At 51.6% G+C, this 14,551-nt stretch overlaps 1 protein-coding gene and 1 long non-coding RNA gene across 2 annotated transcripts; one reads left to right on the plus strand and one right to left on the minus strand.

Moving 5' to 3' along the window:
- Window positions 1-1,044: 1,044 nt before the first annotated feature.
- On the minus strand, window positions 1,045-4,100 carry LOC104651717 (uncharacterized). Its single transcript, XR_745144.3, has 3 exons — window positions 3,617-4,100; window positions 3,069-3,182; window positions 1,045-2,403 (listed from the first exon to the last, which is right to left on the minus strand). It is a non-coding gene; the product is annotated as an uncharacterized LOC104651717 (long non-coding RNA).
- A 4,741-nt stretch (window positions 4,101-8,841) lies between these two features.
- Window positions 8,842-13,984, plus strand: FXYD4 (FXYD domain containing ion transport regulator 4). The gene is made up of 9 exons (XM_039477922.2): window positions 8,842-8,908; window positions 9,965-10,010; window positions 10,884-11,015; window positions 11,714-11,746; window positions 11,850-11,876; window positions 13,180-13,254; window positions 13,347-13,386; window positions 13,684-13,721; window positions 13,799-13,984. Exons 3-9 carry the CDS (start codon window positions 10,979-10,981, stop codon window positions 13,816-13,818), a joined length of 270 nt encoding a protein of 89 aa, XP_039333856.1. The 5' UTR covers window positions 8,842-8,908; window positions 9,965-10,010; window positions 10,884-10,978; the 3' UTR covers window positions 13,819-13,984.
- The last annotated feature ends 567 nt before the right edge of the window (window positions 13,985-14,551 follow it).

Here is a 14,551-nt window from a genome sequence, read left to right on the forward strand (position 1 = left end):
TGTAGCCTCCAGCTGCCTGACTCCTAAACCATAATTTCTAATCCTGTGGCTAAGGTGAGTCTAGTCCCCAGGCAAGAAGGAAGTCAGTTTTGAGAAAGAGCTGTTACTGTCTTTGTTTAAAATATAAACTACAAACAGGATAGGCTTGGTGGTTCACACCCATAATCCAAGCATTTTGGGAGGCAGGTGGATTACCTGAGGTCCAGAGTTCAAGACCAGACTGACCAACATGGTGAAACCCCATCTCTATTAAAAATACAAAAAAAAATTAGCCAGGCATGGTGGTGGGCTCCTCTAATCCCAGCTACTCCAAAGGCTAAGGCAGGAGAATCCCTTGAACCCAGCAGGCAGAGGTTGTGGTGAGCCGAGATCAAACCTACATCCCGCCACTGCACTTCAGCATGGGCAGAACAGCAAAACTTCATCTCAGTAACTAAATAAATAAACAAACTACAAACTAAGTTGCTCCCAAAGTTAGTGTAGCCTATGCCCAGGAATGAACAAAGACAGTTTGGCAGTTAGAAACAAGATGGAGTCGGTTAAGTTAGATCTCTTTCACTGTCTCAAGCCATAATTTTGCAAAGGCAGTTTCAACATGGTGAAGCCTCATCTGCTCAGTTACCTGGAACATGTAACTAAAAAACTTCATCTGCTCAGTTACCTGGAACATGTAACTAAAACCTCATCTGCTCAGTCACCTGGAACATACTAAAAATACAAAAATTAGCTGGGCATGGTGGTGCACTCCTGTAGTCCCAGCTATACAGAAGTCTAAGGTGGGAGGATCACTTGAGCTCTGGAGGCAGAAGTTGCAGTGAACTGAGATTGCACCACTGAACTCCAGCCTGGGTGACAGCAAGACTCTATTAAAAAAAAGAAAATGAGGCCGGGCGCGGTGGCTCAAGCCTGTAATCCCAGCACTTTGGGAGGCCGAGGCGGGTGGATCACGAGGTCGAGAGATCGAGACCATCCTGGTCAACAAGGTGAAACCCCGTCTCTACTAAAAATGCAAAAAGTTAGCTGGGCATGGTGGCGCGTGCCTGTAATCCCAGCTACTCAGGAGGCTGAGGCAGGAGAATTGCCTGAGCCCAGGAGGCGGAGGTTGCGGTGAGCCGAGATCGCGCCATTGCACTCCAGCCTGGGTAACGAGAGCGAAACTCCGTCACAAAAAAAAAAAAAAAAAAAGAAAATGGCCGGGCGCGGTGGCTCATGCCTGTAATCCCAGCACTTTGGGAGGCCTAGAGGCGGGTGGATCACAAGATCAGGAGATTAAGACCATCCTGGTCAACATGGTGAAACCCCGTCTCTACTAAAAATACAAAAAATCAGCTGGGCATGGTAGCGCGTGCCTATAATCCCAGCTACTCAGGAGGCTGAGGCAGGAGAATTGCCTGAACCCAGGAGGCGGAGGTTGCGGTGAGCCGAGATCGCGCCATTGCACTCCAGCCTGGGTAAAAAGAGCGAAACTCTGTCCCAAAAAAAAAAAAATGCTTGGGACCAGAGGCATTTCTGATTGTGGAATTTATTTTTTGGATTTTGGAATATTTGCATACACATAATGAGATATCTTGGGAATGGGTCCCACGTCTAAATAATTTATGTTTTATATATACCTTATAAACATACTCAGAAGGTGATTTTATATATTTCTTTTTTATATAAAGTCGGGGTTTCACCATGTTGGGCAGGCTGGTCTTCAACTCCCGACCTCAGGTGATCCGCCGGCCTTGGCCTCCAAAGTGCCTGGATTACAGGCATGAGCCACCACACCCAGCCGATTTTATATATTTCAAATCATTTTGCATATGAAGGAAAGTTTTGACTGTTTGACTACAGCCTGTCACATGAGACCTGGTGTGGAATTTTCTACTTGTGGCATCATGCTGGTGCTCAAAAACTTTTGGATTTTGGAGCATTTTTGGATTTCAGATTTTTTTTTTTTTTTTTTTTTTTTTTGAGACAGTGTCTCACTCTGTTACCCAAGCTGGAGTACAGTAGCACAATTAGAGCTCACTGAAGCCCAATCTGATGGGCTCAAGGGATCCTCTCATCTCAGCCTTTTGACTAGCTAGGACCCCCTTCATGTGTGTGAGAGGATAGCAAAGGGTGAGTCACAGAGCTGTTTAGGAGGCTGAATGGATAAGAATAGTTTAATGATTGGATATGGGGATTTGGAGACCAGTGAAGTCTAGAATGATGCTCAGGCCTTCAGCTTTACCATTTGGATGAAGCACAGAGAGTAAGTGGACTGGTTTAAAGCAGAAACCAAGTATTTATTTTAGGAAATGTCAAGTTTTAGCAGCCTTTGAAACATCCTTGTGGAGAAAGGAGGCAGGTGGTCTCTAGCTGAGGAGAGAGGTCAGAGAGGCGAGTTTCCCGGAAGGAATAACCAAATCTCAGAGGCTGTTGAGAAGATTAAGACCCAATTATCCATCCAAAAGCGTATCCATCCACCCAAATATTACTCAGTGATTTATTTATTTTTATTGAGACAGGGTCTTGCTATATTGCCCAGGCTGTTCTCAAAGTCCCTAAGCCTCCCAGTGCTGGGATTACAGGCGTGAGCCATGTTGCCCTGCATACTCAGTAACCTATCAGTCATTTTACTCAATAGTTAATTCACACATACATCCAGTTCCCACAGTGAATTCCATCCATATGCCAAGGTCTCTGAGAACAGGAAGCTGAGCAACCTGAAATCACAGCCCTGGCTGGGCGCGGTGGCTCAAGCCTGTAATCCCAGCACTTTGGGAGGCCGAGGCGGGTGGATCACGAGGTCAAGAGATCGAGACCATCCTGGTCAACATAGTGAAACCCTGTCTCTACTAAAAATACTAAAAATTAGCTGGGCATGTTGGCGTGTGCCTGTAATCCCAGCCACTCAGGAGGCTGAGGCAGGAGAATTGCCTGAACCCAGGAGGCGGAGGTTGCGGTGAGCCGAGATCGCGCCATTGCACTCCAGCCTGGGTAACAAGAGCGAAACTCTGTCTCAAAAAAAAAAAAAAAAGAAAGAAATCACAGCCCTGAGCAAAAAGGGAGGTGAGTGGTCAAGAAAGATACACCCATACCTGTGATGTAGGGCTTGGGAAAGGTGGGCCTCCAGAGGCAGGTGAACAGGAAAAGTGGCTTTCCAGGTGAGACAGCTGTTGAACTGGACAGAGTAGAAATGGCTCACAGTGGTCCTTGGAGAGAGGATGAGAATTTGGATGGAGAGAAAAGATTGAATACATGAGATACGGAGAAACTAGAAGGACGGGCTCTGACTAGGGGTGGGGGGGGGACAAGGAAGCGGGTTGCCTAACTTCCCTTGGATGGAGTCAGGCTGTATGCTGAGCGCTGTGATTTTGGAGCACTGACCATGTCCTCGAGGGTGTCATAGCCTGAGGGGCTGGCGCACATTTCAACAGGTATCTCCCTATGACTGTGCTTAGCGGTGGCCTGTGCTACCGCGTGGGAAAGAAAACAGAAATGAGAAATTCTTAAAGGTCAGAAATGGTGTGGAAACAGAAAATTTATGTGAAGTGCCTGCAGGAAATGAAAGGGAGGTGACCTAGAGCTGAGAAGTCTGGTATGGGGAAACATGAATAGGAGTTGCACCAGGGTGCTAAGAGGTAACCTGTGCAGTTAGAGGAAACCACTCGAGTTCTCCCAGGCGTGGGACGAGCAAAGGTTGGTAAGTGGCTTCGCCTGGCATCTTGAACCCTTATGGCTTCTTCTCTTGCACAGGTCTTCACTCTCACCCTGCTACAAAGCCCTTACCAGAACGTTCTGAAATGCAAACTTAACCCTAACAACTGTCTCACCCCAGCAAGGAGTGAGTCAACAGGACCGGGCGCCCTCTGCAGGGTTGCGGGCCTCACTCCTCGAGCACATCCCTGCCCGCCCTGAGCTCGCCCCCAGTGCTGGCCCTGCACATCAGCTATCCCTCCCAGCCTCCAAGGTCCCGGTTACTGAAGACCGCCACCAACACGACGACATTGCGCAGCACAAAGAGCCAAACAAATGGACTAAGACGCCAGCAAAGAAGTAACCGGAGACGCGCATATTACAGGGGACGACTGCGCAAGCGCAGTAGAGCACGGGCTTGAGCGGCACTTCCGGTAAGCCGGAGCAGCCAATCCACTCGAAGAGGGTCGGGACCACTTCCGCGGAGGAAAGCCCCGCCAACACGTCTTGGGCCCTCGCCTCTCTGGCGACTTCCCTCGCGGACCCGCCTCAACGGCAATCCTTGGTGCTGATTGGTTGGCGGCCAGAGCAGTCCTCCTTCGATTGGCTCTCTTGAGGGAGGGCCGCCTGGAGGCCATGGGGTCGTTTCTGGCGGCCTAAGTGGTACAAAATTCTAGAGTCCCGGGGGTCGTCGCTTTTGGGTAGATCTCCGTGCCATTTCCGTGCGACCTTATCCTTAGGGCTCAGAGCCCCCTGCGCTAAGACCCTGGCCTATCTCTGCCCAACACGCGGGAGTCAGCCTAAGGCCGAGCCCCGGGATATCAGCCGCGCCTGGCGCTGCTCGCCTCCCTAGCCCAGGCAGGAGGTGAGCGGAGTCGGCCGCCTCCTTCCCCAGAGCCCTCCGAGGGAGTGAGCTCCACATTCGTGGGCCCGAGGAATCTGCGAAGAAATGGGAAGAACAGGGGGACTCCGGGGGCGGGGGTCCAGGCAGGAGTCCAGTAGTCCTCGTGGAGAGAGCTGGGAGAGGCCTTGGGGCAAGGAGACCTCGGTGTTCCTCCATTGCCTCGGACAGCCTCAGCCTCTGATGACCACGCACAGGCAGCAAGGGAAGTGGGTGGTCCACGATCAGCCTTCAGTATACGTTTGTGGCATTAATCCCTCCCAGGCTAGGTTGTGAAGAAATCTCGTTAACCTCAAGATTCAGAAGCACCATTCACAGCTCAAGCTTTGGAGTCAAATCCAGGCTGTTAACTTGCCGTGTGCACTTCCGACTTACCCTCTTTCTGCCTGTTGGCTCATCCTGCCTGTTGGCTCATCCGTAAAGTGGGAACCAGGACTGAGTCTATTTTGAATCTGATTATGCTGCATGTACTCAGAAGACAGGGCTCACTTGAGTGACTGCTTAGTTTACAAGAGCTATTACTGTACTTGGGAAGGGCCCTAAGATAGGTAGCCTAGGAGAAAGGGGGCCACCAGGAGAGAGACCCCAGAGGGAAACTTTTCTAGAGAAGAGAAATATCTTGCTTAAGGTCGCACTATGCCCTTGTAGCGAGCACAGGGGCGGGCACTCCGCCCAAGCTTCCAGACTTCTGAGCTGAGTTCTGGCACATCAGGCTACAGGGGGGTACTAAGCCTCAAGAAAGCAGGCATTCCTAGGAAAGAGGTCCTGTAAGTCCCAAAAGCCACCTTTGCTTTGGAAGGTCTCCAAAAGGAACCTCAGATGCACTTCTCGAGAAGGCCCTAGCATTTTTGCCCCCATCCAACAACTTCTGCCTTCTTCAGGGATCCACCATTACTATTCCTATTGCTATGAGGTATTACAATCTTAAACAGGTGGAAAGGAAATTTCACCTGAGCCAGGTGGTATTGATATCCATCCAAGGCAGGGGACAGGTTGAGGCTTGGGCAGATCCGGGGATTAGAAATCCAACTCTTGGAGTGTACCTTCTGCAAGCACAACGGTACATCACTACCTCATCTACGATGTGTACCATGCTTTAGCACTGTGTCTGTGTCCTCTGAGTGGCTCCCAATGTCTGGCCACACACTCAGTCTGCAGCAACACCTTTTACACTGGAAGCTATGCAAAGTCAGTCCCTAGGTTAATAAACTTATCTTCTTAGGTATTAAACCCAGTACTTACAAATAAATGCCCATGAAATGATGTAGAAAGAAAGATTTTTTTTTGTTTTGTTTTGTTTTTTGTTTAAATAAAGACAGGGTTTCACCATGTTGGCCAGGCTGGTCTTGAACTCCTGACCTCAGGTGATCTGCCTGCCTCGGCCTCCCAAAGTGCTGAGATTACAGGCATGAGCCACCATGCCCAGCCGTAGAAAGCTTTTTTTTTTTTTTTGAGACGGAGTTTCGGTCTTGTTACCCAAGCTGTAGTGCAATGGCGCGATCTCAGCTCACCGCAACCTCCGCCTCCTGGGTTCAGGCAACTCTCCTGCCTCAGCCTCCTGAGTAGCTGGGATTACAGGCATGTGCCCCCATACCCGGCTAATTTTGTATTTTTAGTAGAGACAGGGTTTCTTCATGTTGGTCAGGCTGGTCTCAAACTCCTGACCTCAGGTGATCTGCCCGCCTTGGCCTCCCAAAGTGCTGGGATTATAGGCATGAACCACTGTATCCAGCCAGTTTTTTTTTTTTTTTTTTTTTTTTTTTGAGACAGAGTATTGCTCTGTCACCCAGGCTGGAGTGCAGAGGCACAATCTGGGCTCACTGCAACCTCTGCCTCCCAGGTTCAAGTGATTCTCCTGTTTCAGTCTGGGGTGCTGAGACTACAGGCACCCATCATCATGCCCGGCTAATTTTTCTGTTTTTGTGGAGACCGGGTTTCACCATGTTAGCTAGGCTGGTGTTGACCTCCTGAACTCAGGTGATCTGTCCACCTCAGCCTCCCAAAGTGCAGGGATTATCGGCGTCAGCCACCCCACCTGTCAAATATTTTATATTTTTACAAAAGTGACTGCTTTTTTTTTTTTTTTTTTTTGAGACGGAGTTTCGCTCTTGTTACCCAGACTGGAGTGCAATGGCACAATCTCGGCTCACCGCAACCTCCGCCTCCTGGGTTCAGGCAATTCTCCTGCCTCAGCCTCCTGAGTAGCTTGGATTACAGGCATGTGCCACCATGCCCAGCTACTTTTTTGTATTTTTAGTAGAGACGGGGTTTCACCATGTTGACCAGGATGGTCTCGATCTCTTGACCTTGTGATCCACCCGCCTCGGCCTCCCAAAGTGCTGGGATTACAGGCTTGAGCCACCGCGCCCGGCCTATGACTGCTTTATATTTTTTTCCATTTAAAAGTATGGCTGGGGCAGCTTGGTGGGGGCCCTGCACCCACGTGCTGCCCGGTAAAAAGAAAAAAAAAAGCATGTCTGGGCCGGCCGGACACAGTGGCTCATGCCTATGATGTATATACATACATATATGTATATTGTATGTATATATGTATATATACACATATATATGTACATATATGTGTATATATATTCATGATGCTTGAGAGGCTTGGGAGATATTTTCAAGTCAGTATACAGAGTTGTCTCAAAAAGGGGGCCACACTCTCCAGCCCCCCACCTCCCCTCATGTAAGCTCAGGCAAGAGATCAAGGACAGTGCCCCTCTCTCTGCCACCAACCAGCCTGCTCAGGAGAGGCCCTGCCAGGCCATGTCCTGCTGGGGGGCTTCCCATGGAGACAGAGGACTCCATGTCTCTGGGAGAGAGATGCTTTCTACCCAGCCCAAAGTTCCCTCAGCCATTTAGTCCCCAGGGACCCCTCACCAAACCCAATTCTCTGTTCTCACCTTGACCACCCTCAGTGCTGTGCCCCAGCCTTAACCTTCCATTACTAGTGAAACCAACCCCCGCTCCCACCTGAACATAGAGGGAGCCATGTGGGCCTGCCTGCTTGCTTGATTCTGTGCAGAGGGTCTTATAGATCCCCTGGAGAAATCAAAGGAAAGTAGACCCTTGACTCCTCCTCCCTCTCATGCTCCTTGCAGAGAGTGTGCTGGCTCCTGCCCCTGCCACACCCTCCACTCCCCACCAGCCACAGGCACAGCTCCTGCTCCTGCCCTTTCCATCTGTCTAAACCCTCTGAACCGACAGGGCATGGTGGTACACGCCTGTAATCCCAGCACTTTGGGAGGCCAAAGAGAATGAATCACCCGAGATCAGGAGTTCAAGACCAGTCTGGCCAACATAGTGAAATCCCGTCTCTACTAAAAATACAAAAATTAGCTGGGCACAGCAGTGTGGGTTTTTATCTGTAATCCCAGCTACTTGGGAGGCTGAGACAGAATTGCTTGAACCTGGGAGGCAGAGGTTACAGTGAGCCGAGATTGTGCCACCACACTCCAGCTTGGGCAACACAGCAAGACCCTGTCTCAAAAATAAATAAATAAATAAATAAATAATAAATAGACAAACCATCTAAACTACCATTGCCCTCCCTAACCCTCCCAGCCCAGAGACCCCCATCCCTTGTCAGCCATCCCCCCTTACCTTCTGGACAGGGACAAGTGTCTCTCATTTAGAAAAGAATTAGGGAGGGGGAAACGTAGAATAGGGAAGCCTGGGGTCTTCCACATGCCTGTGTGGGGTGAGTTTTGGCCCCAGCATCAAGGCAGGCCTGTGGTCCACAGAGAGAGGCAGCCACCCCTCAGCCTGGGGTGGCTATCCTCCTCCTGACTCCATCTCTCTGCTGTTGGGGAGGCTGTGGGTGTCACGGCCCTGTCAGAGAGTGAACCACCCCCCAGGGGTGCCCATCAGCCACCAGCCTCCCCTCAGTGGACACCCAGTCCAAGTGACAGCAGTGGCACAGCTGAGCACAGGGAGCCTCATGGCCAGTGCCTGGCTCCTGGTCTACTCCAAGGTCCCCAGGACACCCCCACACAGACATCCCAGCACCCCTGCAGCTGGCAAAAGAGCCTAGAAACATCCTGCCCAGCACCCTCTGGGCCCCTCTTTTAGGATCTGGGTGAGCTAAAGAAGCCAGAAAAGGGTTTGCAGCCAGGCCTGCCCCTCCCCCACAGCCCTGGGTGTGTCAGGCCGGTCAACCTGAGTCTCAGGAAGCCTGACCAGTTCCCTCCCAAGTAGCTGGGATTACAGGCGCCTGCCACCACGCCCAGCTAATTTGTCCCGGGGTGGGGCTGTGGGGTTTAAAGAGCCAACCTACCTGCCTGGGCCGTCCACAGCCCAGCAGCGTCCTCAGACCTGTTCTCCGCACCGCCAGCTCAGGTGAGCCCTCACTCAGGTGACCTCGAAGGTGAGTAGGCGTCCACTTCGGGACTGCTAGGTGAAGGGGGTGGCTGCCCAGGAATTTAATGAGGAGCCTGTTGAGGGGTCTGAGGACAGATATGGCTGCAGGTGTCACTTGGAGGCCTCCTGTGTTGCACCCACTGTCATGTGGACGATGGGTTGGGGACTGAAGGAAATAGGAGCCAGCCCTTGGCTAAAGAATATGTGAACTGGTAGTTTGTGCCTGTGATCCCAACTGCTTGAGAGACTCAGGTGAGGAGATCACCTGAGCCATGAGAGTTCAAGGCTACAGTGAGCCGAGATCACGCCACTGCTCTCCATCCTGGTTAACAGAGCAAGACCCTATGTCAGAAAAAAAAAAAAAAAAAAAAAAAAAAAAGAATATGTGACCTAGAGTTGAGACCCTCCTATTCCAGGAACTCCAGGTTGGTGGAGGTAGCACCAATGAAGGCTGGTGGAAGCCAGCTTTGGAGAGTGCTCCTGACTCAAGAACCCATGTTCAGAAGCAGTGTCTAACAGTCTCTCCCTCCAGTGCCTCCCTCCTGCTGCAGAAGGACCGTGTGTTTACTTATGGATGTATTTATTTTTTATTATTTAGTTAGTTATTTATTTTTTGAAATGGAGTCTTACTCTGTCGCCTAGACTAGAGTGCAGTGGCAAGATCTCAGCTCACTGCAACCTCTGCTTTCTGGATTCAAGCAAATCGCCTGCCTCAGCCTCCTGAGTAGCTGAGATTCCAGGCACTTGCCACCAGGCCCGGCTAATTTTTGTATTTTTAGTAGAGATGGAGTTTCACCATGTTGGCCAAGCTTATCTCGAACTCCTGACCTCAGGTGATCTACTAATCTCGGCTTCCCAAAGTGCTGAGATTATAGGCGTGAGCCACCACATCCCAGCCTATGGATGTATGTATTGTAACAGGTTTTTAGTGCTGTGTGCTAGGCATGGTTCTTAAGCTTGACAAAGAGTAATTCACATAATTCCATCAACATAACCTTATGAGGTTGCTATATTCTGATGATCCTCCTTTTACAGGACTCTGGCAAAGAAGCGGTGAGGAGCCTGCAGAGTCACAGAGTCGGTAAGTGGCCGAGAAGGGACCCAGCCCAGGCAGCTGGCCCTGGATCTGTGATCTCATCAGGAGGCCAGAGCTGGGTGCAGCAGAGGATGACAATGGCTTCAGTATTGAACATTTGACCATTCTAGGCTAACAATATGCAGAGGGCTGGGAGGGGGCCTGTGCTCAAAGACTCAGCCTCCCCAAGGACAAGTAAATGGGGTCCTGGGTACCTCCAACTTGAGGGAGAAATGCCGCACCACCGGGAGGTCTGTACTCTGAGAGCAGAATCTGGGGCTGCTGGAGCAGGGTCCCCAGCCAGGGCTGGCAAGGGAGGTCCTGACTGCTGCAGTGGCCTTATCCCAGGACTCAGTGCTCGCTCCCTCCTCTGCACTCTTGCTTTTGTGGAGGCTCTCTGAGAATTCCGCCTGAGGGTGCTGGACTCCTGCCACTCCAGACCCAGACCTTTAGGAACAATATCCTAGGGCCTGATAACAATGCCCTTTGTGTGGGGTTAGGAAGGCAGGCTCCAGACCCTGACTTAGAATAGCAGCTGCCTGACCCTGGGCATCTGATTACACCTCTCTAAGCTCCATTTTTTTTTTTCTCCTCTGAAATAGAGACAACAATCCATATCTTCCTTATGGGGAGGAGTTGGGGGTGGGTTTATCACATGGATTTTCACAACGCCTTCTACAGCACTTACTTAGTGCAGGCCCAGTTCTGAGCTCTTAGCTCATGTTTACTCAAATCACACAACTACCCCAGGCAGCCACTATCCTCTCTAGATGGGAAGACAGAAAGTAGTCATTTGCCCAAGATCGCCCCACAAGCAACAGCATCCATGGGGTTTGTGTACCTACTCTCACCATGGGGCTCTGCCCCTACCCCCTCTAGCTGGCCAAGTGAGCCATAAGCCTGGAGCAGATCCACCAGCTGCAGACTCAGCCCCAGTGCCTCTCCCCCTGCAGCCCTGCCCCTCGAACTGTGACATGGAGAGAGTGACCCTGGCCCTTCTCCTACTGGCAGGTGAGTTCTCCCAGTCTCTCAGGAACCTCCCGCATTCACCCCACCCACAAAGGCAGCAAAAGCCAGAGAACATCTCCCAAAGGGGACCTGGTGTTCAATCAGCATGCTTCATTTATATTGCCAATTTAGAGAAAAAAGTGAAGGAAATGACAGTACAGGTAGAATGAGAATATTGCAAAATGGTCCTAATGGCCCCAGAGGAATTGAACTGTGGAAAACATTAATCACCAGTGGCTTGAAGACAAAAGCAGGCCGGCATGGTAACTCAGGCCTATAATCCCAGCACTCTGGGAGACCAAGGTGGGAGGATCACTTGAGCCTGGGAGGTCGAGGCTGCAGTGAGCTAGGATTGCACCACTGCACTCCAGCCTGGGTGACAGAGATTCCAACTGAAAAAAAAAAAAAAAAAAAAAAAAAAAAAAAAAAAAAAAGACAAAAGCACTCCCTGTTCCTCAGCGGGCAGAGACATAACAAGTCATCCCAGTCAGTGTGCAAACCCAGAAGACAGGGCTCTGGGCAGGCAGGACTCTGGGTGGGGGGCTAAACCCTGAGACTGTGTAGGGCTAGGGAGGACGTGAGGAAGGGAACTGGTGGCTCCAGGGTCACCCCACAACCTCGGGTCTGGGGTCCTGCTGCCCAGCTCACTTGGACACCAGTGTCATGAATTTCCACCCTTTTTCTCTGCTCCTCCCACACAGGCCTGCCTGCCTTGGAAGCCAGTGACCCGTTTGGTGAGTGAGGCCCCCCAAACAGCCTGCCCACTCTGCCCATGTCTCCACTCTGACACCATATCCTGTCTCCTGGTTCTGAAATCTTCCCCACCCCTTTTTCCAGCCAGTAAAGACGATCCCTTCTACTACGGTAAGAGCTGATATTCACACCCCCACCCTATCCTCGCCTATCCTGGACCTCTTTGCCAAACTAGTTGGTGAGGGGTGGTATGAACCCAGTGTAGACTGGGTGGGATGGGGAATGAAACCTGGTCTCTGTGAGAGCCTGTCTCCAGCAAGGGGAGGGTACCCACAGGATGCTTAGGAACACTCCTGGAGAAGGGCTGGTGCCTGGGCAGTTAGGCCCCCATACGCTTCACCCCTACCCTCCTGCCTTCACTCCCCCTCCCCCTCCCCTTCCCCAGTCCCTATCCCCCAGGTGGTCCTCCTCTCCTCTCCCCTGGGCCTCAGCTCCGAAGGTCATCTTCCAGGACAGCTCTCCTCGATCATCCTTCAAAGCCCCTTCTTTGTGCGCATCCACTTTTTTCTTCTTAGTGTTTCCCCACCAGACACAGAAGGATGCCTCTGTTGCTTGTTTGTCTTTCCTTTTTTTTTGAGACGGAGTTTCACTCTTGTTGCCCAGGCTGGAGTGCAATGGCGCGATCTCGGCTCACCGCAACCTCCCCCTCCTGGGTTCAGGCAATTCTCCTGCCTCAGCCTCCTGAGTAGCTGGGATTATAGGCACACGCCACCATGCCCAGCTAGTTTTTTGTATTTTTAGTAGAGACGGGGTTTCACCATGTTGACCAGGATGGTCTCGATCTCTCGACCTCGTGATCCACCCGCCTCGGCCTCCCAAAGTGCTGGGATTACAGGCTTGAGCCACCGCGCCCGGCCTTTTTTTTTTTTTTAAGATGGGGTTTCACCATGATGGCCAGCCTGGTCTTGAACTCCTGACCTCAGGTGATCCACCCACCTCGGCCTCCCAAAGTGCTAGGATTACAGGCGTGAGCCACCATGCCTGGCCTTGTTTATCTTTCTTTATGTATATAGCAGTGGCTGGCCCAAGCAGGAGCTCACGAATGTCTTTTTTTTTTTGAGATGGAGTCTCACTCTGTTGCCCAGTCTGGTGTGCAGTGGCAAGATCTGAGTTCACTACAACCTCCAACTCCCAGGTTCAAGCGATTCTCCTGCCTCAGACTCTTGAGTAGCTGGGACTACAGGCACACACCACCATGCCCAGCTAATTTTTTGTATTTTTGGTAGAGATAGGGTTTTACCATGTTGGCCAGGCTGGTCTCGAACTCCTGACCTCAGGTGATCCACCCGCTTTGGCCTCCCAAAATGCTAGGATTACAGGGGTGTGCCACCGTGCCGGCCTATGAATGTCTTTTGAATGAATGAGTGAGATCCCAGGCTGGAGCAAGCTCACTTTCTGTGCCTACCACCCCCAGACTGGAAAAACCTGCAGCTGAGCGGACTGATCTGCGGAGGGCTCCTGGCCTTTGCTGGGATCCTGGCGGCTCTGAGTGAGTGGCAGGACAGGTGGGGCTGTTGGGGAAGGGTGGCGCAGGAAGAGGGAATGCTCTGATTCCAGCACTGACCCCTCTCTCCCTCCCAGGTAGCAAATGCAAATGCAAGAGCAGTCAGAAGAAGTGTGGGTGAGCTGAGCCCAGTGGTCCACCCCTTGTTCAGGGCAGACCTATTGGGGGACAGTCCTGACCTGGAGAGTGGACGGCATCCTGGCCACTTGCTGGGTTTGCAGCCAGCTTTGTTACTCACATAGTCAATCCTGAAGGGCCCCAGTCAGGGAAAGCTGTGACCTCGGTATTGTGTGAAGTTACTGTGGAAGGAGAGCAAGGAGGTGTACTCCTGGGGCGGGGCGGCAAGAGTCTGGGGTGTGGGGAGAAGGTCCTCCAGGCTAACCTGATACTTCTCTGATGTGGTCCTTTCGATAGTCCTGTACCTGAGAAAGCCACCCCACTCATCACTCCAGGTAGGATGGGCTTCTGCAGGGCTCAGGGGTATCTGTGTAGGGACTGTGTCTGATGGCCTGCCTGCCACTCTCTGCAGGCTCTGCCACTACCTGCTGAGCACAGGACCGGCTTCCGGGGATGGCCTGAAGCACAACACTGGTCCCCACCGCCTCCTCCCCTGGGAGGCCTTATCCTCCAGGAAGGACATCTCTGCAAGGGCAGGCTGTTAGGTGTTTTTCTGATCAGTGGGCTTCTTTATGAATTAAACTCGTCCCACACTCCCTCTTCTGTACTCTTGTGATCATCTTTGCATCTGGAGGCAAGGTAATCCCTTAGATTGCTGACTCTCCCTTGAGGCCCACTCCCAACAAGCTTCCCAATCACTGAGTCCCTGCCGCCCAGTGGTCTCCTATGACTCCCACCCCAGCAAGCCCCACAGAGACCCACGTACCGTGAGACACCACAATGTTTTAACAAAAGACCTTTCCATCACAGGAGCCCTATAAGTCCTGGTACCCCAGGTACCCATGACTTCCTTTAACCTAGAATGACCCTCAGGGCTTGCCCCACATTCAGACCTCATCTCACCCAGTGAGTGCTCTCCATGGTGAGTGAGTGCTCCCTATGGTAGGAAATGTAGCAGTTCCTTCAACCCATCCCAGTGAAACCCTCACACCGCACGGGCCCCCTCCTCCCAGGAAACATCCTGTGAAACTCCATGCAGAACTAAGTCTCAAGAAGTCCCGAATAGTGCATGTGGGAGACAAACACCACAGGTGCAAGTCCGAGTTCTTTGGCATGCCCTAACTCCCCTCCTGGAAGACCTCCCTGGCAATGTCCCTGTAGCACC

This window comes from Saimiri boliviensis, chromosome 12, assembly GCF_048565385.1.
Source record: "Saimiri boliviensis isolate mSaiBol1 chromosome 12, mSaiBol1.pri, whole genome shotgun sequence".
Lineage (NCBI taxonomy): Eukaryota > Metazoa > Chordata > Mammalia > Primates > Cebidae > Saimiri > Saimiri boliviensis.

What these genes read in the sequence shown, in the direction of transcription:
- FXYD4 (XM_039477922.2), top strand. Translation starts at nt 10,979, where the DNA reads ATGGAGAGAGTGACCCTGGCCCTTCTCCTACTGGCAG. An exon ending in AGCAGTCAGAAGAAGTGTGG is followed by an intron (nt 13,387 to 13,683) that starts GTGAGCTGAGCC and finishes TCCTTTCGATAG; the next exon opens with TCCTGTACCTGAGAAAGCCA. An exon ending in CACCCCACTCATCACTCCAG is followed by an intron (nt 13,722 to 13,798) that starts GTAGGATGGGCT and finishes CACTCTCTGCAG; the next exon opens with GCTCTGCCACTACCTGCTGA.